The following is a 22,102-nucleotide window of genomic DNA, read 5'->3' as shown; positions in this document are numbered from 1 at the left end:
ACTCGGGAGGCTGAGGCAGGAGAATGACGTGAACCTGGGAGGCGGAGCTTGCAGTGAGCCGAGATCGCACCACTGCACTCCAGCCTCTGCAACAGAGCAAGACTCTATCTTAAAGAAAAAATAAAAATAAAAATAATAAAAATAATAAAAAATAAATCAAGGATGTGGGTAGGACCAGCTCTCTCAGTCCTCATGTCCCCCAGCATTTGGGATGTGTTCTCCAGACAAGTGACTAGCAATCCAGGATGCCCGTCGACGTAAGGGAGTTTTGGGTTAAGTCTTTGGTGGTGGAATTTACAGGGTGTTGATAGGAAGGAAGCAGATACATCAGCATTAGAGCTCACACTTCCTGGCACATGCCCGGGAGCCAGGCCCGCTTCCCCAGTCATGCTGACTTAGACTTTTCTGGCACCTCCTTCTCGTGCTAATTTGTAAGTAAATTAATCTCCATAGAAGGTCCAAATGTGTGAGTTGTTTTTTTTTCTTTTTTCTATTCCGGAAACAAAAACCGGGCTTCTGTCCATTCAGTTAATCATATTATGTTTCACTGTTGGAATTTTTAGGCAATTATAATAATTATTGGAACTTTTCGTCTTCCAGAAAGCTGGAAGCTTCTCCCAAAGTTGTAATGCATGTGGAGTGCAATTGAGATGTGGGTGGTGAGAGTGTTTACGGGCGAAGTGGTGGGGAGGAGAGAGCTGGGCAGTGGTTGCTTTTGTTGTCAGAGACTAAATGAGACAGAAATCAAATGGAAAAAGACTCCCACACTAAAGAGGGATCCGGGCTTGGTGTCCTGGCTGGCAGACCCTCCGGGGGCTCAGAGATACCACAGCAGAGCAACTCTTAGCAGACATATTTTCTAGGCACCTGGCTGTTGAGGGAGGAGGGTGAGGAGGAAAGTGGGGAAAAGGGACAGGAGGAGGTAGAACAGAAAAGTAAACTCATCCCTGCTGAATTATGTGCTACCTCATTTGGTGTGAGAAATAGCCCTTTCTTCCTCTATTATATGTCCATTCTATCTATCAAACTATTTAAGGAGTGCCTTTCATATAATTAATACCAACCATTAAATGACAACATTGAAGGAGCAATTGCTTAATTCTGAGGAAAATTTAAATTTATTACCAGCACCCGAGATAAAAATGAATACTAAAGAGAAGGAGAGAAACCCCCACAGAAGATAAATAGAAAGCCAAGTGGGATATTGACTTGATCCTTCTCCAGTGCAGGGTAATTTGGCTTCTAAAGTGAGTTAGATCATAATAAATTAAATTTAGATTTCTGCACATCAGTTAAATAACTCCCAAGACAGAATTCCAGTGAGAGGAAGAGGTGATAATACATGGAGGAAATATTAAAATGAAGATCTTATCTAATAATCCATAATTGATGTGCAGTCCCTCGGTGAGGGAAAAGGATTTTCCAGCTCTTTCCTTTGCATGAGCCCAGGCAAGCGAAGGACTGGGTGCCCCTCCTTCCTCACTGGAACTTGTTCTATACGCTGTGGGGAATATCTGCCACTGACAGTCTTCCTCTTCCCAGACCATCCATTCTCTGCAGGTAGGAGTTATATTAGCAGTATGAGATGGGAGCATATGCTGATATGTTAGCATTTCACTGGGGATTATGTTGCACCGTCTCCCTCTCTTGCCTGGCCCTTGGAAAAATAAAGTCACTCCCTAACTGGCTGGACAACAGAAAGGCATAGGGGTAAGCAGATACTTTTGTATTTTATGACTAGCTGACAGTGGGTCTTATGGATGACTGGAACATCTGGTGATATGGAAGGAACACAGTTTTGAAATGAAAAGTCTTGGATTAGAGTCTCAGTAGTGAAATCACTTCTTCTTTTTTTTTTTTTTTTTTTAATGGAGTCTGACTCTGTCAAACAGGTTGGAGTACAGTGGCATGACCTCGGCTCACTTCAGCCTCCGCCTCCCCACTTCAAGCAATTCTTGTGCCTCAGCCTCCCAAGTAGCTGGGACCACAGGCACACGCCACTACGCCTGGGTAATTTTTGTATTTTTAGTAGAGATGGGGTTTTACCATGCTGGCCAGGCTGGTCTGAAATTCCTGGCGTCAAGTGATCTGCCAACCTCAGCCTCCCAAAGTGCTGGAATTACAGGCGTGAGCCACCGTGCCTGGCCTGAATTCACTGTTTATATGATTTGAAGAAGCCTCTTTGCTTCTTTGAGCCTCAGTGTTTTCATCTGTGAAGTGGTAACAGTATAACCAGCCTGGCTACTTCATAGGGGTAATAAAAACGAGATAGTCAAGTGAAAATGCTTTGCAGATTATTAACAATTTTCTTGGGCCTGTTTGGTATTGACTTTCCATCATTATTCTTTTATTTCTGAAAGTTTGGTTTGGTTCTTTTTCAAATCTACCCAGCCATTTTTTGTCTTTTGTTCTTTACTAATTTTTATTCCATACTTTATTTTACTTATTTTTATTTGTATAAATTTGGGGAGTACAAGTATAGTTTTGTTACATTATACCATATTTTAAACATTTTATCTACAATTATGGCTTATTCTGTATCTAGTATTCCTGTATCCAAAGTCCTTGGAGTATCTAAATCTGTTTATAGTTTCTACTGATTCTTACACAGTAGACTTGCCTTGTCTTATCTTAGAGTGACTTGTTTCCTTGTGTGTCCGGTAATTTATTATTGTATTATTGTATTATTATTGTATTATTGTATTGTGATTTCGTCTTTTGATGAGCTTTGTGGGAATTCTGGGGTCCTAAATTGGAGATGTTTTCCTCCACGTAGGACTTACATTTGCTTCTTCTGGGAGCCAGGGTACAACTGATCTGGACCACTTTGTCCCCTTCTTGGGCTTAATTTCAGAAGACTCAGGTTCAGCTTTTTTACCTTTTGGGAGCCAAGGTTTATTTTCTCAGTGACTTTTACCCTGAGGGCAGCCTCACATCTTACCTCTGCTTATCATTCAACTACCCTACCTCTAGTTTCAGCATCCTGTATTTTTTTCCTGGCTTTACTACTCCTTTCATGTTGAAGATTTTCCTTCTAGAAAGACCAGAAGTGCATCAGAACCCTTGTAGAATCTAGTTAATGGTTTAGCATGAAGAGTCCCCTGGGAGCATGTGGTTTTCCGTGGTGCTGGATAACAGAAGCTTCCAGCTAGTGGAAAGCAAGGGCACTCTGAGGGGTATCAGGTAGCCAGAGGCTGTGGTCCTGGAAGTAGAGTGGCTACATGGAGATGAGAACTCCAGGGCCCCACAGCTGCTTAAAACTGGGTCTGTTGAAAAGAGGGAAGACAGTACAGACTTTGAGATAGACATCAGTTGTGTGAACTTGGGCAAATCATTTATCCTCCCTGTACCTCAGTTTCCTCATTTGAAAATTGGGAATATAGTTTCTTACTATATATTAAGTTTGTGGGGGCTAGAATTCATTTGAGGTACCCCTCACTCACTACTTCCCTCTGAGGTTCTGATAAGGGGAGATGTGATGGTTAATTTTATATGTCAACTTGGCCAAACTACAATGTCCAGGTATTTGGTCAAATATTATTCTGGCTGTTTCAGTGAAGGTGTCTTTTGGATGAGATTAACATTTACATTGGCAGACTTTGCATAAAGCAGGCTACCCTCCATAATGTGGGTAGGCCTCATCCAATCAGTTGAAGGTCTTAAAAGAACAAAACTGACCTCCCCAAGCAAGAAGGAATTCTGCCAGCAGACCACCTTAGGACTTCGACTGCAGCTGTTCCCTGGGTCTCCAGGCTACTTTGAGGATTTTGGATTTGTACCTCCATAATCACAGGAGCCAATTTCATAGAAATCAATCAGCCAATCAATCAATCTGTCCTCTCAATTTACGTGTAAACACACACACACACACAATTGGTGATAATTTCTGTAGAACCCTGAACAATACAGAGGCACATACAAGAATCGGCAAACAAATGGGAAACAAATAATAATTTTATTAATTTCATGACCTGAGATAAGCAAGCTCCTCTAACCCTAAGGAAAGGCTTTGGGTAAAAGCTGAGATGGACAATGTGGAATTGCCTGAGGATGAAGTGGAGCTTCCTATATCCCCACTTCGACTCTAAACCGAGGGACCGGAACACTCAGGGTTTAGGGAGAGATGGTGGCACAGACCCCAAATCTACATATTCAAACAGCCGCTTGGGTGAGATAGAAGGCTTGCTTCTAGAAGGCAAGCCTAGTGCGTGCTTTCTAGCTAGGGACAAATAGAACAGGACAACCTGCTCTACCTGGACAGTGGAAGTGCATGCTAGAGGGCTAGGCCATGGCTGTACCACACAGGAGTCCTGCCCACCAGCAAAACGTGTGGCTCCAACCGGTGAGATTAGTTTTGCCTCCCTTAGAGAGGAGCACGAAAGGATGGAAAGAAACACTGGAAGTGTTTACAATACTCACAGCAATGCCCTAGATAGGGTTTTACATGTTCTCCTGCACTGACTGTGCCAGGCTCCACACCATATTTTATTTTCTTGGGAGATAACTCTTCCATGGAAATATGATTGGGTGGGTGAGGAGAAAAGGGTTCTCTTCCTGATAAAATATGGTGTAGAGCCTAGTGCATAATAAGTGCCCATTGAATGGCAGGCATTACCATAGGCACAGCATTTTCACAGAACGACATCTCTCCATGAAACATTGATATAAAAGGCAGCCTCTATGCTGGGCAATATCTCCCTTTTCGTAGCACGCATATGGGAGAGTCTCCACCGTGTTTGAATTCCTTGATGAACCCATCTGACTTCAGTTGGTCTAGGACTCTTTGTTACCTGTTTCACACTCCTCTGTGTTAATTTTTCTGAGGTGCAAGTCTCAGTGATGGTACCACGGGTTGGAAGATCTGGGAAATATAATAGCTGCCACTAAATATTTGAAGACTATGAAAGACAAAGATAAGACTAGTACCAAATGGCCATGGGGGCATAACCAGATCCAAAAGGGAGATATTACCAGGAGACAGATTCTTGATCAATATAAGAAGGACATATCTAAAAGTTACAGTTCTTCAAGGTTGGAGTAGGCTATTTGGTACCTCTGTGTCACTGACTGAACCCAGGAGGGATGTCCGTGGGGCAGTGGCATGTTATGCTGAAGCTTCCAACATTGGATGGATAGATGCATGATATCATCTTTAAATAAGAAGTTACATCACTGTTTTCTACTCTGACCTTCTTCTACGTTAACCCAGCAGCACATCCCCACCTTCCTGCAGGAATCCAGCTGCAGAATACCTCCTTTTTTGGCCCTGGCTGTTAGTAATAAGCTCACTGCTGGGAGGAGGAGGGTTTCTCAGCAAGGAGAGTGAAGAGTAGAGGGGCTGATGGTGAAGGGTGTGCAGACATCCTTTGAAGGAGGAATAGCCCGAAGCAAAGAAAGAAGTTGGCTGAGGAAAATGACAGGAAATGCACAGATAGTGAGTCTTTGAAGATGGTCCAAGAAAATGGCACTGAGGCTGTGATAAGGCTGTGCTGCCTAATGGCAAAGAGCATGCAGGCTGGAGCCGGCTGCCGGGGTTCTAATCCCAGCTCCAGCACTGACAAGCTGTGTGATATCGGGCACAGGACTTGGGACCTGTTATTCCTGTGCCTACATACCCGTAATTATGGAAAGGTAACATTGGAACCTATTATTGTGAATATTAAATATAAATGGTTATGACACATAGTAAGTACTCTTCCTGGGTGTTAGCTGATTTATTACAGGGTAAATCTGAGACGTTCTCTTCAGGATCAGACACAGGTCATGGTAGGATAGAAGCTGTATCAAAGGGATAAAGAGTTTCTCATTTTCAAGGTGAAAAAGAAGACAACTGGGACAGTAAGAGAGAACTACTAGTACCAAGCTCAGGAAAGAAGGGAGAGAGACAAAAGCATGAGTGGGAATGTAGAACAGCTTTAAATCCTAACAGAAGGGAGGGATACCAGGATTTCAGAGCCAGATAATCTGCTTGAAGTGAGAGGGAAAAAAACAGTCCCAGGGAAGGAAAGAGAAAAGGAAATTCAAGATTTCTCCTTGAAGCATGGTGGGAGGAGAGAAATTAAGCAACTTAACGGATGTGCCATCAAGCTTTAGTTTTTGATGCCAGATTATTTAAGCAATGGTCTTGGCCAGGGGTTTGGCAGACTTAATGAGACAGTTTCTATTGAAAAGATTATGTCTTAGTCTTTCTGTGCCTGGTTTATTTCACTTAGCATAATATACATCCATGTTGTCACAAATCACAGAATTTCCTGCTCCTTTAAGGCTGAATAATGATCTTGCTTGTATGTGAAGCCTAAAAAAAGTCAAACTCACAGAAGTAGAGAGTAGAATGATGGTTACCAGAGGCTGGGGGAGATGTTGGTCAAAGAGTACAAAGTCAGTTAGACAGGAGGAATAACTATAGTTAGTAATAATAGTATATTGCATATTTCAAAATAGCCAGAATAGAGACTTTTAAGTGTTCTCACCATAAATAAATATTTAAGGAAATAAAAATGTTAGCCGGATTCGATCATTCCACAATGTCTACATGTAACAAAATATCACATTGTACCCCATGAATATGTATAGGTATTATTTGTTAATTAAAAATAAAACTTTAAACAAGATAATGTTTGTGTTTTCTGTTTGTGGCATCATACTTTTGAAACACATTCCCTCTAGATTGAATACATTCAGGTCAGAAGTGAAGTGGGGGCTTGCTTGGGTTCCATGGGCGCTATTGAGGGCCCCACAGGAGTGGACCCAGTTCTGAGTGGAACCCTTTGGGAGCTCCTGGGTGTTTGTTCTTGTTTTCCAGGGACATATCACTTCCTGCACCAAGGAAGTGTGGGAAGGTGAACATGTGTGTTCAGAAGCTTTCACGGATATTCGTATGAGCCAGGAAATGGAATTCACAGTATAGATACAATGTACTGCAAAGGCCCCATGCAGAGTCAGGGAGGAGGCTGGTGTCCTGGGATGGTGTGGCCAGAACACCCCACACTGTGCCCTCCTGTGGCAATTTGGAAGCTGGATGTGGGGACTCATGAATGGAAGAGCCTGGAAGCCAACTCTCAGGGTCTTTCTCTGCCCATGGACCCTTAGTAGAGGAGATGCTTCTTCTTCTTGTTTCTGTCTTTGGTGTTGGGAGGTTTAAATCAGTGGTTCCATCACTTAACAGCTGGTGACCTTGGATCAGCCACCTAACCTCTCTAAACTGATCCCGCCCTGCACAAATGGGGTTGGGTGAGGATTCTGTGATGATATACGTCCAAGCTGCTTTATAAAATGTAAAGTGCTATTGAAATAGTGATATTTTATTTTATTTATTTTTTATGTAGTGGTATTATTTTAAACACACCTTCACCATTATTTAATACATTCAGATATTGTTGTAGAAAAGCCCAGCTCCCAGTATGGGCTATTCTCCCTCAGGGGGTCTTGGTGCAGCAAACTATGACTGCGCTTTGTGCACGTGACAATCTGAGGGGAATAGGCCCCTCCGAGGACACCTTCCATGACTTCTTTCAATTTCTCATGCCAGCCTGGCTGCTGCTCTGGCTTGCTAGGGGCCAGAATTCCAGAGTTCCAAAATTCTGGAGAGCTCACAGCACATGGTGCTCCCAGAAGGCACTGCAGCCAGGGATGCTGGGATGTTCAGCTGCCCCGTAGGGAAACCAGCAGCCTCAGGCCCTCTTGGGCCCATGCCTCTATCTGGTATGAATAGAGAGTAGAGGTGGGGTGAGGCCAAGAGGTCAGTTGCACCCACCCTTCCTGGTGTTGTCATGCGTGCCTGCCCCTCCACCTGCCTCTCCAGCACAAGGAGGCAATGACCCACTAGGCACCCAGCAAGGCCCCAGTTCCAGTGTCCGTTCCCACCTGGCTACACGGCTGAGGCCACTTCCCAGACTCACTGGGTATCCAGCAAGGCCCCAGTTCCAGTGTCCCTTCCCACCTGGCTACACGGCTGAGGCCAATTCCCAGACTCACTAGGCACCCAGCAAAGCCCCAGTTCCAGTGTCCCTTCCCACCTGGCTACACGGCTGAGGCCAGTTCCCAGACTCACTAGGCACCCAGCAAGGCCCCAGTTCCAGTGTCCCTTCCCACCTGGCTTCACGGCTGAGGCCACTTCCCAGACTCACTGGGTATCCAGCAAGGCCCCAGTTCCAGTGTCCCTTCCCACCTGGCTACACGGCTGAGGCCAATTCCCAGACTCACTAGGCACCCAGCAAAGCCCCAGTTCCAGTGTCCCTTCCCACCTGGCTACACGGCTGAGGCCAGTTCCCAGACTCACTAGGCACCCAGCAAGGCCCCAGTTCCAGTGTCCCTTCCCACCTGGCTACACGGCTGAGGCCACTTCCCAGACTCACTGGGTATCCAGCAAGGCCCCAGTTCCAGTGTCCCTTCCCACCTGGCTACACGGCTGAGGCCACTTCCCAGACTCACTGGGTATCCAGCAAAGCCCCAGTTCCAGTGTCCCTTCCCACCTGGCTACACGGCTGAGGCCACTTCCCCGCTGGTCTCCTTGTCCTCCACGTGTGGCCAGAGACGTTTTCTCCATGACCTGCTTCAGGCAGACTCAGCTACATTCTGGAGTTTTCTTTCACTCATGTCCTCTTTGCATTCTGAAGTTTTCTTTGCATTCATGTCCTCCACATTCTGGCCTCGCCATTCCTGAACTAGCCATTCCCTGAACAGATTTTTTTTTCTCTGGGCCTTCCTGCCTGTGATGGTTCATTTTATTTGTCAATTTGACTGGGCCACAGGGTGCCCAGGCATTTGGTCAAACGTTATTCTGGGTGTGTCTGTGAGGGTGTTTCTGGATGAGATTAACATTTGAATCAGTAGACTGAAGAAAGCAGATTGCCCTGCCCAGTGTTGGTGGCCCCGTCCAATTCAGTGAAGGCCTGAATAGAACAAAAGGCTAAGCGGGAATTCCTCCTGCCAATGTCTTTGAGCTGCGACATGGCTTTTCCTGTGTTCAGACCCCACTGGAAACATCAGCACTTTCTGGATCTCCAGTATGAGCACCACAGATCCTGGGACTTGTCAGCCTCCATAATCACATAAGCCAATTCCTATTTATAATAAAATTTTTTCTGTGTCAACTTAAACTATATATATATAACATCATAGAGAAATATGCAGTGGCCAGGTATGGCAGTCCCTGTAATCCCAACACTTTGGGAGGCCGAGGTGGAAGGATTGCTTGAAGTTAGGAGCGTGAGACTGGCCAGGGCAACATAGTGAGACACCGTCTCCACAAAAAATAAAACGTAAAGAAAATGAGCTGGGCATGGTGGTGCACACTTGTGGTCCCAGCTACTTGGCAGCTGAGGTAGGAGGATCTCTGGAGCCCAGGTGTTTGAGGCTGCAGTAAGCTATGGTTGAGCCACTGTACTCCAGCCTGGGTGACAGAGTGAGACTCCATCTCTAAAAAAAGAAACATTAGGCAATTTCATCCTTGTGTGTGAATGTCATAGGATGTACTGACACAAACCTAGATGGTAGAGCCTACCACACACCTAGGCTGTAAGGTGTAGCCTGTTGTTCCTAGGCTATCGTACAAATTTGTACAGCTGTTCCTGTACTGAATACTGTAGACATTTGTAACACAATGGTAAGTATGTGTGTATCTAAACATATCAAAACAGAAAAGGTATAGCGAACATACAGTATTATAATCGTATGGGACCAGTCATATATGCTGTCTGTCATTGACTGAAATGTTATGCGTATGTGGCTATATACATATGCACATGCACACACACACACACACACACACACACACACACACATCATTGGTTCTGCTTGTCTAGAGGACCCTGACTAATATACTGCCTTTTATCTGGCTTTTTGCTACATACTTATTTCCCCTCTCTATCCTCCCTTAAGCAAAGTAAGATCCCTACTCATCCTTCAAGATCTAACTCATTTGACACCTGACTCAAGAAGCTGTCCCCAGTTCCCCTCACTCCTCTGCTCTCACAGCCTTGTCATCGCACTCATGTAATTGAACTCACTTCGCGGTGTGTTGCAGGCATCTCCATGTGTGTCTCTCTGCAACGTTGCAATCCCCTCGAGAGCAGAGGCCTTCCAGCTCCACATCGCTCCTCCCCAGCTCGGAGCACTGTCAGGGCTCACAACTTATTTAGAAAATTGCGATGAATTAAATCGGAAGCAAGCCAGTGGGAGACAGTTCTATGGCCCTTCCCATGAGGATGGGATTTCAAGGTCACCGTGGGTGATGTTCCAAGCAGAGATGATAGCTATCAGGCTGTGACATTGCCAAGCACAGGCTGGGGGTTTCACACCCCCACCGATTTCCTCTAGAATATTCTGTAGCCACAGTATCACAGGACATTAATAAAATCAATTATTGGATAAAAATCTCTGGTCTCCAAAGCTTCATTTTATGCTATTAGCAGGAGAATGCTGTTTTAAAAGGAGATAACAGAGAGAGAGAGAGAGATCAATTACTGGATAAGCTCACCATGGTGCCCCAGATGAACATGGACACTGGCCAGCAGCCCCTCTTACCTGCCACATGGACCAAGCCCCTGCACTGCTGTCTGTGGATCCTGCCCTGGGCCACCCTGTTCAGGTTTCCCAAGTGCAGGAGGTGCATTCTACTCAGTAACGGGATGGGCAGCTCTCAGCTCAGTGCCCTTAGTACCCAGGCAGCTTGAGACACTTGCATGGCCACCGGGGTCAGTAACACATGAATGAGCACCCCACCCTCGGGGACAGTGTCAGCCCCAGGACACCAACCCTCATGTTCCAGATCAGAACCTGATCAGCACATTCTTCCTGGAAACACAGAGTCTTATATTTTAAGAACTTGAAAGGTCTGAGCTGTTTTAGATACAGACCAGCTCCTCCCCAGGGCTGAGAGTGCTAACATGCATTGGGAAGTGACCACCAAATTTAGGTGTCCAGCTTCTCAAGGCCTTGAAGTCCACACCTCCTGCTGGCTATGTGGACAGTCTCTGTTGGCTGTGGAGCTGGTGTGGGCAGGGCAGACCCACACTAGGCAGCCTGGGCTGTGGCTGAGAGGCATTCCCTTGCCTCCTCTGCTGGAGGGGCCCAAGAAACTGAGCTCTGCTTTGAGCTCTGCCACTTTCCACCTGTGTGACCTCAGACAAGCCAGTAAACCTTTTGGAACTTCATCTTCCCTACTCAGTTCAGAGGGTTTTGGTGAAGATGAAATGAGATCATGAATACAGAAGCCACCTTACACATTATAAGGTGCTCTCCACGTACAGTGAGGGTTATTACTCACTACCCCATTGATGCTTCTTAAAAATACCAGATTCCTGGGTAGGAGGAAGAAAGGAACAGATAGGGTGGCGGTGAGTAGCACACCACTGTAGATGGAACTCCTCCTCCCTTCCCATCACTGCCTCTTCTACAGCCAAGGAGGAATGACAGTCATTCATGAAACTGTGCCAGCCGTGGGGCCAGCACTTTCACACCAGGTATTCTCAAATTGCCCTGGAGAGATGTCCTCTGGGGTTGGGATACTAGAATTCAAGTTCCAGTTCTGCCATTTCCTAACTGTGGGATCTTGGGCAAGGTCCTTACCTCTCCAGGCTGTTATCTCATCTGTATAATAAGGGGATGCACAGTATCCCTCTCATAGAATTGCTCTGAGAACTACATGAAGTAATGTGAGTCAAGATCCTAGAACAGCACCCAGTATATAGAAGTGCTCAGAAAATGGTGGCAGCCATTGTTGTCATCGTTCTGTTTTTATTGTTGCTTATGGTTTGTTGCTGTTCTGCCTCTGACCCCATCTTTGAGCCAGACCTTGCCACTATAAGCTTGGTCTCTGGGGTTGGGTACTGATAAGCCGACCGGGGCTAGTGGAGGACAGGGAGCCGTTCTCACAGACTACCCATTCGTGTTGCACAGCCTTCGGACGCTGACTGGGACGACCTGTGGGACCAGTTTGATGAGCGGCGGTATCTGAATGCCAAAAAGTGGCGCGTTGGTGACGACCCCTATAAGCTGTATGCTTTCAACCAGCGGGAGAGTGAGCGGATCTCCAGCAATCGGGCCATCCCGGACACTCGCCATCTGAGGTACCTCCTCCTTCTCCCACTCTGTTACCCCCGCAGTCAAGAGATCAACAGCAGGTTTGATTTGGGGCCTACTGTGTGCAGCGCCCAGTGCTAAGAACTGGGTTGGACCACCTGCTGCTGGTTGGACACTAAAGGGATTTGGATTTGGTGATTGACCCCGTCTTTGCTGCCTATTGCTTACTGCTGAGAGCCATCCCAAACCCTCCAATTCCCACCAGGAGGTTGGGGGGCAGGGGTGGCCTCTTTCACTTTAACCTGCTCCTCACCCTAGGGATCATCTGACACGAACCCTTAGAGCACCAAAAACACTACAGCCAAGGCCTGTTTTTCCCTGGCAGATTCCCACACCCAGGCCTGGGTTCCAAAGTAGGGGAAGGCAGGATGATCGGACCCTGGGGCAGGTAGGTGGGCGGTGTCTTCTGTGACTGGGAGAGAGCCTTCCTGTGCCAGCCCTTGGACATTTTGCCATGTGAGAAGAGGAGCCAGCTTGCCATTGGTTCTTCTGTCTGCCTGCGGAGGGGCTCGTTCACACAGCTCCATCCTGCCAGCCTTTAGTCAGGCCATACCTTCAGTAGGTTGCAGAGATCAGGCCTGGAGCTACGTAGAAAGCTTTGTTTCCCAGCGAGAAGAGGCTTCGTGAAGACTTTCTGCCTCACGACCAACCCTTTTTAGAGTCATAGCAGCCCTTATGCACCCTGGTGAGACCTGGTAATCAGGTTCAATCTCAATCCCAGCTCCTCCACTCACGGGCTCCTGGCCTCCAAACTGGGGGCCCAGAAATGCCAAAGGCCTGTGTTGGCCTTTCTTGTCTGCTGCAGGAACTTGACTTTGCATCAGCCTTAAATAGCAGACTGGCATGCTGAGAGGCTGTGGTGCTGGTGTTAGCTTCTTAGTATCTTATATTTGTCTGGGTCCATGGGTACTCACATTGTGGAAATGGGTTTATGAGCAGAAGAGCAAGAATTTTCATGACTTATGAGGCTGATTCCTCTGGCAGTTCTTAAGTTGGTACCCTGTGAAGGCTGGCGGACTCCATGTCCCCATCTAGGTTGCACTACTCAGAAACCTTGTCTTCTACAGCATGTATGCTTTGGAGTGACTCAGCCAGTCCTTGTTAATCACTATCATTGCCAAAAGCAGCTGAAGTCTTGGTTTCCCTATGAATATAGCAAGGGGGGTGAACTAGATGATATTACAGCTTCTTCTAACTCTGACTTTCTGTGAATTTAACTCTCCCCTCGAGGGACCCATGAGACTCTGCCTTAGCAGCAGTTCCTGGCAGTCCCCTACTGCCAGAGACCCAGGGCGTGGGCTATACCTGCTTACTCCCTTCTGCTGGCCTGAAAGCATTTGAAAGTCAGAGTCTTGTATTATTCCTGTTTAAATTTCTGGGCACTTGTCCTACTCCTTGGCATCTGAGAGAATTTTATTTAAATATTAGGTTATTGTATTTCCCCGAGCAGAAACTGCATGTAGGAGAGACGGGAAGAGGGAGCAGACAGGAGACAGGAGCCTGAGAAGCTCCACTGGGTCTTAGGCAGGTGGACGCTTGTCCTGAGTCCAGAGGCCAGGGCTCTCTTGAGGGACAAAGGGAGGTCTCCTAGCCAGGAAAGTTGCTGGCGCATCTGGATGACAGCCCCCTGAGAGACACCTGTAACTGCTCCCACCTGCAGAAAGAAGCAACAAGTAATTCACTGAGTAGGCAGGTACTTGGGGATACTCTGAGCAGGACTAGTTTCTGCACTTTCCTTCTTCTACCATTTAGAGGCAGAAACTAACATTTTGCAAGGCCTGGGCATATATAGCGGTAGGTGATGAAGAACTGAGCCTGTTTCCAAGGAGCCCAGCTCACGATGTCCAGTTCCAGACTTTGCACCTAGCCCAGTGTGTTCCATCTGTTAAGAACGTGTGATCTGCTGGGATTACAGCAAGAAGGGAAGAGAGGATTTAGACAGAATTTAGACTCCCTTTGGGAAGACAAAAAGGGAAAGTATATCAGCCATATATCTGCCTCAGGGCACCAGCCTTGCCCTGTGGGAGCTGGGATTGTGTAACTCAGAGAATTTCAGGCTTAAAGAGCTTACTCTGAATGTTCATGAAAAGGAAAGGTCAGGCGATTGAGAATGAGGGCAAGCACATGGGACCAGCAGCCATCTAGGGGTATAGATCACCTACTATGTGCAAATCCCCAGGCTAGCACTGTGAGGGGCCACCAGTTGGATCAGCCATCTCCAAGCCAAGTTTAGTCACCATAGTGGTGTCACCCTTGTAGTGATGAGAGCTCCAAAGACTGCCAGCAAAGCCCTGTTTTCTTCTTTCAACTGGGCCCTTCTGTCTACAGGATCTCCCACTTCCAGCTCTTGGTTCTCAGGGAAACCTTGACTGTAGGTTGGAGTCATCAGCTATGTCCCTTAATCCTTCTGTGAATCCAGTCTCCCTATTGTGTCCCAGTTTCATCCTGATGCAATTCCTGGAGTTTGCCTGGCCTTTTGGGCCCTGTCTGCCTCAGATCTGACCAGCTGATGCTGTTGGTGACCTGTGTTCTGGGGACCAGGGATTCTGTGCAGCACTACTGACATTTGGGGGTAGATCATACTTTGTCGCAGGGTGTTCTGTGCATTGTAGGTTGTTTAGCAGCATCCCTGGCTTTTACCTACTAGATGCCAGTAGCACACTCACCAAGTTGTGACAACCAACTATGTCTCCAGACTTTGCCATAGACATCCCCTTGGAGACAAAATTGCAGTGAAGATCTCTGCTGTAAATCCAGCCCTGCTTTTTACCTGAGTTCTCAAAAATGAAATGTAAACATGCATTATCAACCCCATCACCAGCAACAGGACAAGGCCAAGCCTTCTTTGTAAAAGCAGAGTTGAATGGAAGGCAGTAACAGCCCAGGGGCTAAGGATACTGATCCTGGGATCAGATTGCCCTGTTTACAGTCCTGGTTGTGCTGCTGACTAGGAGTAAACTTAAAGTTGCCTAGCTTCTCTGTACCTCAGTTTCCTCTTTTGGAAAATAGGGGTAAAAATCACAATAATGATCCTACCTAATTCAGTTTTTATAAAAAGCAAATAAAATATATATAAGGTATTTACCTACCTAATAGTAAATATTTATCAAATTCTAGTTGTTGCTATCATTACAGGGTATGTGGGCAGGCTGATACTGAAGGGCCAGGAATGGAAGGAGAGGTCTCTGCCAGAAAACTCAAGATGATCAGGCAAGAGACGCAACTAAACCCCCAAAGTGAGCACACATCTATACCCCGAGTACCAGGAAAGAGCATTAAGATCACTAAGTTGTCAGGGACGGTGACGGGGGCAGAGGAGAACAGAGGTGGGTTTCAAGGTCAGGTTCAATTCCAGAGAAATGGGAGTGAGTGGTGTCAAATCCCCATGAGTGTGGGGTGCTGGTCCTTAGCATCTGTCATAGCGTTTCTCAATCCAGGCTTCTTACAAGAATTACCTGGGGTGCTTTCTTTCAGTGCTGATACCCAGACTCCAACCAGCTGAAGTACCTCTTTTCTAAGCTCCCCAGCCAGGGTTAAGAACTACTACTCTAGGTAAGCGCTTCTTAAACTTAAATAGGCAAACAAAGAACCCCTCTGAGGATCTTGTTAAAATCTGATTTAGTACATCTGAGATGGGGCCCTAGCGTCCGCATTTCTAACAAGCTTCCAGGTCATACCAACGCCGCTGGTCCATGAATCACACTTTGAATAGCAGGGACTTAGAACAACCATTCTCAAATTCTGGTTCCCCAAACCAGCAGGCCACCAGCATCAGCATCACTTGGGAACTTGTTAGAAACACAAACTCTTAGGTTTAACCCAGAACTACGGGGTCAGAAATTCTGGGGGTGGAGTATAGCGATCTGAACTGATTGCGTCTCGGCAAGAGCTACAGGTGATTCTAATGCTGGCTCGAGTTTAGAAACCACAGAGCACCTGCTTGTACCTGTGGCTTATTTTTGTAACCCAGGTGAAGTTCATAGGTGGGATTGGTGCGGCCAAAAGGTTGAGGGTCTGAGTAGAGAGTAGAGGCCCTGGAATAAGGCCACCACCTCCCCACACACTACAGCCCTCTCCATTTCTCCAATGACATGAATTCTGTTTCTGGCCCTGCAGAGACTTTGGCCTCTCTGGTTCCTTCTTGCCCCTCCCTTCTTTCCCAGTTCCTTCATTCACAGGCTCCATGTCCTGCCATCCTCCTAGCAATTGGCATCACCTCTACCGAGAAGCTCCTATTGTGGGGTCACTCCTGGCCCCATCGCCATTGGCCCACTCTGGACTTCTGGTTCCTTGAGGACACCCAATCACACTGATACAGTCTTTGCCCCTGCTGGGCCTCCTTTGTGTTCCCATCATGCCTTGCAGCTAAGGTCCTACTGATATCAGTTGCCCTCTGGGGTAACACGCTGAGCATCTCCTACAGTGCTTTCCTTGTGTGTGATAGGAATTCAATAAATGTTGAATAAATGAAAGGGAGGATAAGACTGGAAAGGCAACTGACCACTCTCTCTCACCTGCTTTATGTATAGCGAGGAAAAGAGGAGCTAAAGGAAGCCCCTTCTCATCACCCTTCAATCCTCAGGGGCCTCGTAGAAGGAATCAGAACAGACTCCGAGTTAAAGGAAAAATGCTTTTCCCTTAAAGAGTTCTCATTACTGAAAAAAGAAGGGTGAAGAAACCGCATGTGGGAGGGGTCTGAGCTTATTAAATTTGCTTCCAATTTTCTTACCACAGTAATTGGATTCTGATTTATAGGATGCGTTTGGACAGCGCCTGAAACAGAGAACTATTAGCTGAGCATTAGAGCAAGTGCTGCCAGGAGGGCGGGTGTTGGGGTGAGCAGCTCAGAAATCTGAAGATGCCGCATGATGGAGGAGGCAGCAGGTGGGTGAGGAGGGGGAGAAAGGAGGAAGGCTGTAGAAGTTTTGCCCAGCAGGCAGCTGTGCTGATTGAATCCCCAGATGCACCGGCGGTGTGGACCCCTTATAAGCAAGCCATGCAGGGCACCATGTGATTTAAAAAAGCCCAGAGAGGCCTGGGGGCTTAATTTCCCTATATCTGGAATGGAAGCTTGTAGCCATTTTTCTTTTAGTTCTTCTCCTGTGAAGTCCATGATATTTTACAAGAGACAGTCCAGTCTATGTGGAATGTGAGATAGCAGAGAGCAGGGGTAGAAGGAGCTAAGACAGGGGCAGGCTTTGAGCCTTTCCCAGGATTTCCAGGGTCCTTGGCGGTGGGCACTGAGTGACGCCACATCCAGTATGGCTCAAAAGGTAAGTTCTACAGCTTCGCAGGCATGCCCTGCTCCTTCGTGCTTGGGGTTAACGGCCTTCCCGTGCCCACCACACCCCTTACACGCGTTTGATGTGATCTTCACTGCTGAGATGGAAACCTCTGTCATCAGCCTGTAGACATGCATGTCTCTGCTGCGGCCTGGTTCTGTCATCCCTAGTCCCAGGCTAGGTGACAAGGCGAGAACAAGGTACCCCTCAGTGGCTTTCAGCATATCCCTGCTCCTCTCAGCCTCGTTTCTCAGCTGCGAAATAAAGGTGTTGGACTGACTAACCTCAAAGCTTCATCATTCCTCAAGTCTCCACACCATTATAGATGAATGCATTCTTCCATTTATAGTCTCTTCATTCCAGATACATACACATACACTGGCCCCCACTCACCTCAGTTGAACAAAACATGGAGCTTGCCTGGGGACATCCTAGCTCCAACTTCCCCTCATGAGGTCGACAATTGTGCTAACACAGAGGAGAGCCTTCATTGCCAGGTCACTGCTTAAGTCCTGTGAGATCATGAAGATGAATAAAATGGGGCTACATGTACTGGGGGTGAGAGGTAGGTGATGTGCTTTAACTATCAAATTCACTGTAAGGAACAGACAACTTCTAGCTGAAGTGAGTCTGAGATGATTGTCCAGAGGAGTTCTGCTAGTTATGTATTAGGTTGGTGCAAAAGTAATTGCGTTTTTTGCCATTACCTTTAGTGGCAAAAACCACAATTGCATTTTAATACGATAGAGAACTATTAGCCACAATTACATTTCAATACATAAAGCATTGACTGGTCCAACAAGTAGTCCTCATTTTCCAGTCATCCCTCTTCCATCCCATTACCCATTCTGGTGACAACAGCTGGATTTGCCATTATCCAAGTGGTACATAAAACATCTGGCAGACAAGTAGCCACAAATAGAGACACACCCCTCCAGGAGGGAGGGAATATTTTGATAAAGCATATGTGTGTTCTTACTAGCAGTGCCTATTATGGGGTTGCTTTGATTGCAGAGAGCAGGCATCAGGGTGGACTGAGCTGGTGAGCTATGGGCTAAAAGCTCTAGCTGGGGAAGCCTCATTGGGTCACCTCTGCCTGGCTTGGCTGGGTCTCTGTGTTTTCTTCCGCATATTCTCCCAGCCTTTGTCCAGTGCGGTGCTAAATGACTCAGACAGTGGGGCGCCCATCACTTGCCTGGAGGGAAAATTCCACACTTTGATACATCCCACCAGGAAGACATTTTTCCTTGGCTCCTTTTCCTCCTGGGAAATGAGGGGGCAGTGGCCCAGCCTCTCGTAGCATTTCTCCCTCCTTCTATTTACTCAGTTGGAATGGCTGCCAAAGATCATCATTTCTCTCCTTGTACTCGTCACTTAGCAGTAATAGGATAAAAATCTTTACAGCTGGAATGGCAAAGCATAAAAAATGTTCATATTGCCTCAGAGTCGAGGCTATTCCACTAGCTCAGCACAGCGTTAGTGATTCCACACCATGCAGCCGTGGGGAGGGGAGGGAGAGCCCATCACAGATACGTAGCTTTTGCAAACAAGCTAGCCCCCTCTGTGACATTCTGGTCCCCCCGTGCGCCACTTTTCAATACAGGATGTGAGCCTGTTGATAGTGGGCCTAAGTGCCTTCACTCCAGAGCATCTCTGAGTTTGATCTCTGAGTCACTCCAGAGCATCTCCTCCTCTGGGGGAGGAAGGGAACAGCAGGAAGAGTTGCAGGACATCCTGGAAGTGGCTCTGCAGCAGAACTGTGTCCACAGCCTGGGGCAGTTGGCAGTACCATCTTGCCAGGGTAAGAGGGGAGGAATGACCACAGGGGCTCCTGCCATGTCTGTTTTCTGTGTAGTTAGTTTTGTCTTGGCCACATAGCAAAGCACAGGAGTTAGCAAGGGCCTCTGGGTCAGGATTCCTCCCCAGTCTTGGTCCCTTGATTTCCTTGAATCCTGAGCCTGCAGGCCCCTCCTGCTGTTCTTTGAGTGCCTGTTTTTTTGAGTTTCTGGGAGATTTCCCAAAGGGGTAACTCCTCAGACTTCAAAGGGGACCAGTCAACAACACGAATGAGAATTCATCTAAACTGCCTTAGCTTAATTTATTTTCTTGCACCTTGTTTCTTAGTGAATTCCTGCTAATGTTGACCTTGCATTGTACATTTCATTCATTCATTCATTCATTCACTCACTCATTTGCTCATACCTTTACTCCACACATTTATTGAGCAATTGCCATGTGCCAAGTCCTGTGTTAGGAACTAGTGTGCACTCCCCAGGGGCTCATGGCCTAGTGGGAGAAATGGACATGGGACCAATTCCTGATGTTCAAATGCAGATTATGTTAAGGCCATAACCTTGCTCTTGGAATTAATACATGAATTTCCTGCCCTCAGTGTTCAAGCACCCAGCTCCTGCCCTGTCCCTGGTTTGGGTTTAGTTATTTCCATCTTGGCCACGTAGCACAGCACAGGAGTTAGGAGCTATCCTGTGAAAAGGACAAAATAGCATTAGGCTGGCCTGTGAAGGAGAAGGAATTTACACATGGCTGGGAGGCAGAGGCTTTTGGAAGGAGATGGCGTGGGCTGCAGTTAGTGTGCTGGTGAGTGGGGCATGTAGGATTTTACCAGGTAGTAGGCATTTCAAGTTGAGGGAAAAGCATAAGGAAATGTAAGGAGATAGAAGAGCCAGTGTTTTATAGGAGTAAGCCCAGTTACTTAGGGTGTGGAATGATGGAGGGGAGAGATGGGGGAGAATATTCTGGAAGATAACCTGGGGACATGTGGCAAAGTCTTGAATTCAGGATAAGGAGATTAGAGTTTATTCAGTAAACCCTGGAATGCTTCCATGTTCACGCTGTCACTGCCTCATTGTCACAGCAACCCTGGGAGATGCCCTAAGTAACATATTCCTGGCCAGCACCATAGCCAGGACGAAAGAAGCCAAAGTGTGACGGAGCAAAGCAGTATCAGGCAGGAGTGGTGCCCCCACCCCAAGGCTGGACAACTGTCCCAAACAAAGTGCAGGCTGAACAGGCGGCTGGCCCGGGAGCTAGAGCCTGATATGGGAACTTGGCCTGAAAGCATTTTCATCCTCAGAGTGGGGGCATTGGATCTTCCACTGGGGAGTTCGTTCTGAAGCAAGGCAGGAACAGTGAGAAGCAGGAGCTAGTCTTAGGGGAGAAGGAGCTGGTAGGGTCTGGAAAAGGAGTCTGTCCTTCATCCCCAGACTCACTGCTAGGTTTCCAGAATGAGCACCAGTGTGGGCTGCACAGACTTGAGCAGAACAGCAAGACTAGCAGATTAACCGTTGCACACCTAGGTCAGGGGACCCGGGCTCAGAGAGGTTAGGGGGCTTGTCCAGGGTCACACACCTAGTCCATGCTTGGCTGAAGTGCAAAATCAATTTTTCAGATTGTGGGTCCATATATTTTATATTATTTTATCACAAACATAGAACTTATTATTATGTCTAAAGTTCACTGAGTTAGAAAGTGTGTGTGTGTGTGTGTGCGCGTGTGTGTGTGTTTGACTTGTGATTTGGGGCAAAGAGAAGAGGTGATAGATGAGGATTCTGGGTTTCCTAATTAAGATAGTTTGATTATTATATTTTAGCTTTGCCCGGAGGTACTAAACTAATACATTTCAGCCATCTAATTCAATAAATAGTGTCATCTGGTGTTCTGCTATCTGGGCCAAATGCCTGTGGGCAGGTAACCCAAGAAGAACCTTGTGTGGCTTTGAAAGGTACCAAGTGGTCTTTGTTCTGGAGACAGATTTACCTTCTCCCTCCCTAAGTTTGCCTCCTACATTTCACATTACCTGGGGAACGAGGCAGGGAAAAGAGATGTGGAAAGAGATGTAGAGATATTTTCAATGCCCAGGATGGAAAACTGATTTGGATTGAATATTTGCAAGGAATAATTCATTATACAAGTTATTGAGTCTAAGACTATTAGGTATAGATCAGTTGAAAACAACAACAACAACAACAACAACAAGACAGACTGAAAGTTTGCCCTCATGGAACTTGAATGCCCCCAGTGAATAAATCCCCCAGGTGGACACGTGGGAGCTACCTTACTACCCTCCCCAGGCCACTAGTACCTCCCCACCTTACAGATCACTTTCCACAGGAGGCATGACCCCTTAAGCTAGCCTTGAAAATAAGCCCTGGCCCATGAACTCAGGGTTTCAGTAACACCAAGGGCAATGTGGTATCAGTTCTCTCTCCGCTGAATTATCTATCTTTAAAGTACAGAGGAAGAAGGATGAAGAAGATTCCCTGGATTTGCACTCTGCATTCCGGGGGTGCTCTCCTCCATGTTATGGGGAACACAGGAGGAGTGGAAAAGACAACGCTGTTGAGTTTGGCTGCAGCTTTTGTCTATTTCATGAGCTTTCCATGTTCCAGTTCAGTGGCTTTTGAAATCTTCCAGCACAAGCAAAATCTGCCCCAACACCAGAAACTCTCTTCATCTTTTCTCAAGGAAATCTTTTATTGAAATATAACATACATATGGAAAAGTACCCACCTCCTGCAGGCACATCTTGAAGAATTTTTCCAAAGAGAACACACCTATTTCCTGCATCAAGTGTCTACATCAGGTTAAAGAATATTCTCAGTTTGCCAGGAGCCACTCTTTTGCCCGTGCCCCATCAGAATCCTTCGTGGCTACCTTGTCCTCAAAAGCTGTAGATTAATGTTGCTTGGTTTTGAACTTTATGTAAATGGGATTACACA

The 22,102-nt window shown here is 46.8% G+C and overlaps 1 protein-coding gene across 3 annotated transcripts in view; it reads left to right on the top strand.

The window, feature by feature from the left end:
- Positions 1–22,102, top strand: part of LOC105479700 (polypeptide N-acetylgalactosaminyltransferase 14) — a 226,577-nt gene that overhangs the window by 134,121 nt on the left and 70,354 nt on the right. For all 3 annotated transcript variants that reach the window (XM_024792244.2, XM_011737834.2, XM_071076462.1), the window contains exon 2: positions 11,899–12,068. In XM_024792244.2, coding sequence (XP_024648012.1) covers positions 11,899–12,068 — 170 coding nt within the window. The remainder of the gene's footprint in view (positions 1–11,898; positions 12,069–22,102) is intronic.

This window comes from Macaca nemestrina, chromosome 13 (genome assembly GCF_043159975.1).
Source record: "Macaca nemestrina isolate mMacNem1 chromosome 13, mMacNem.hap1, whole genome shotgun sequence".
Taxonomy (NCBI): domain Eukaryota; kingdom Metazoa; phylum Chordata; class Mammalia; order Primates; family Cercopithecidae; genus Macaca; species Macaca nemestrina.
Note: the sequence above shows the minus strand (reverse complement) of the source record. Positions and strands in the feature narration are given on the sequence as shown.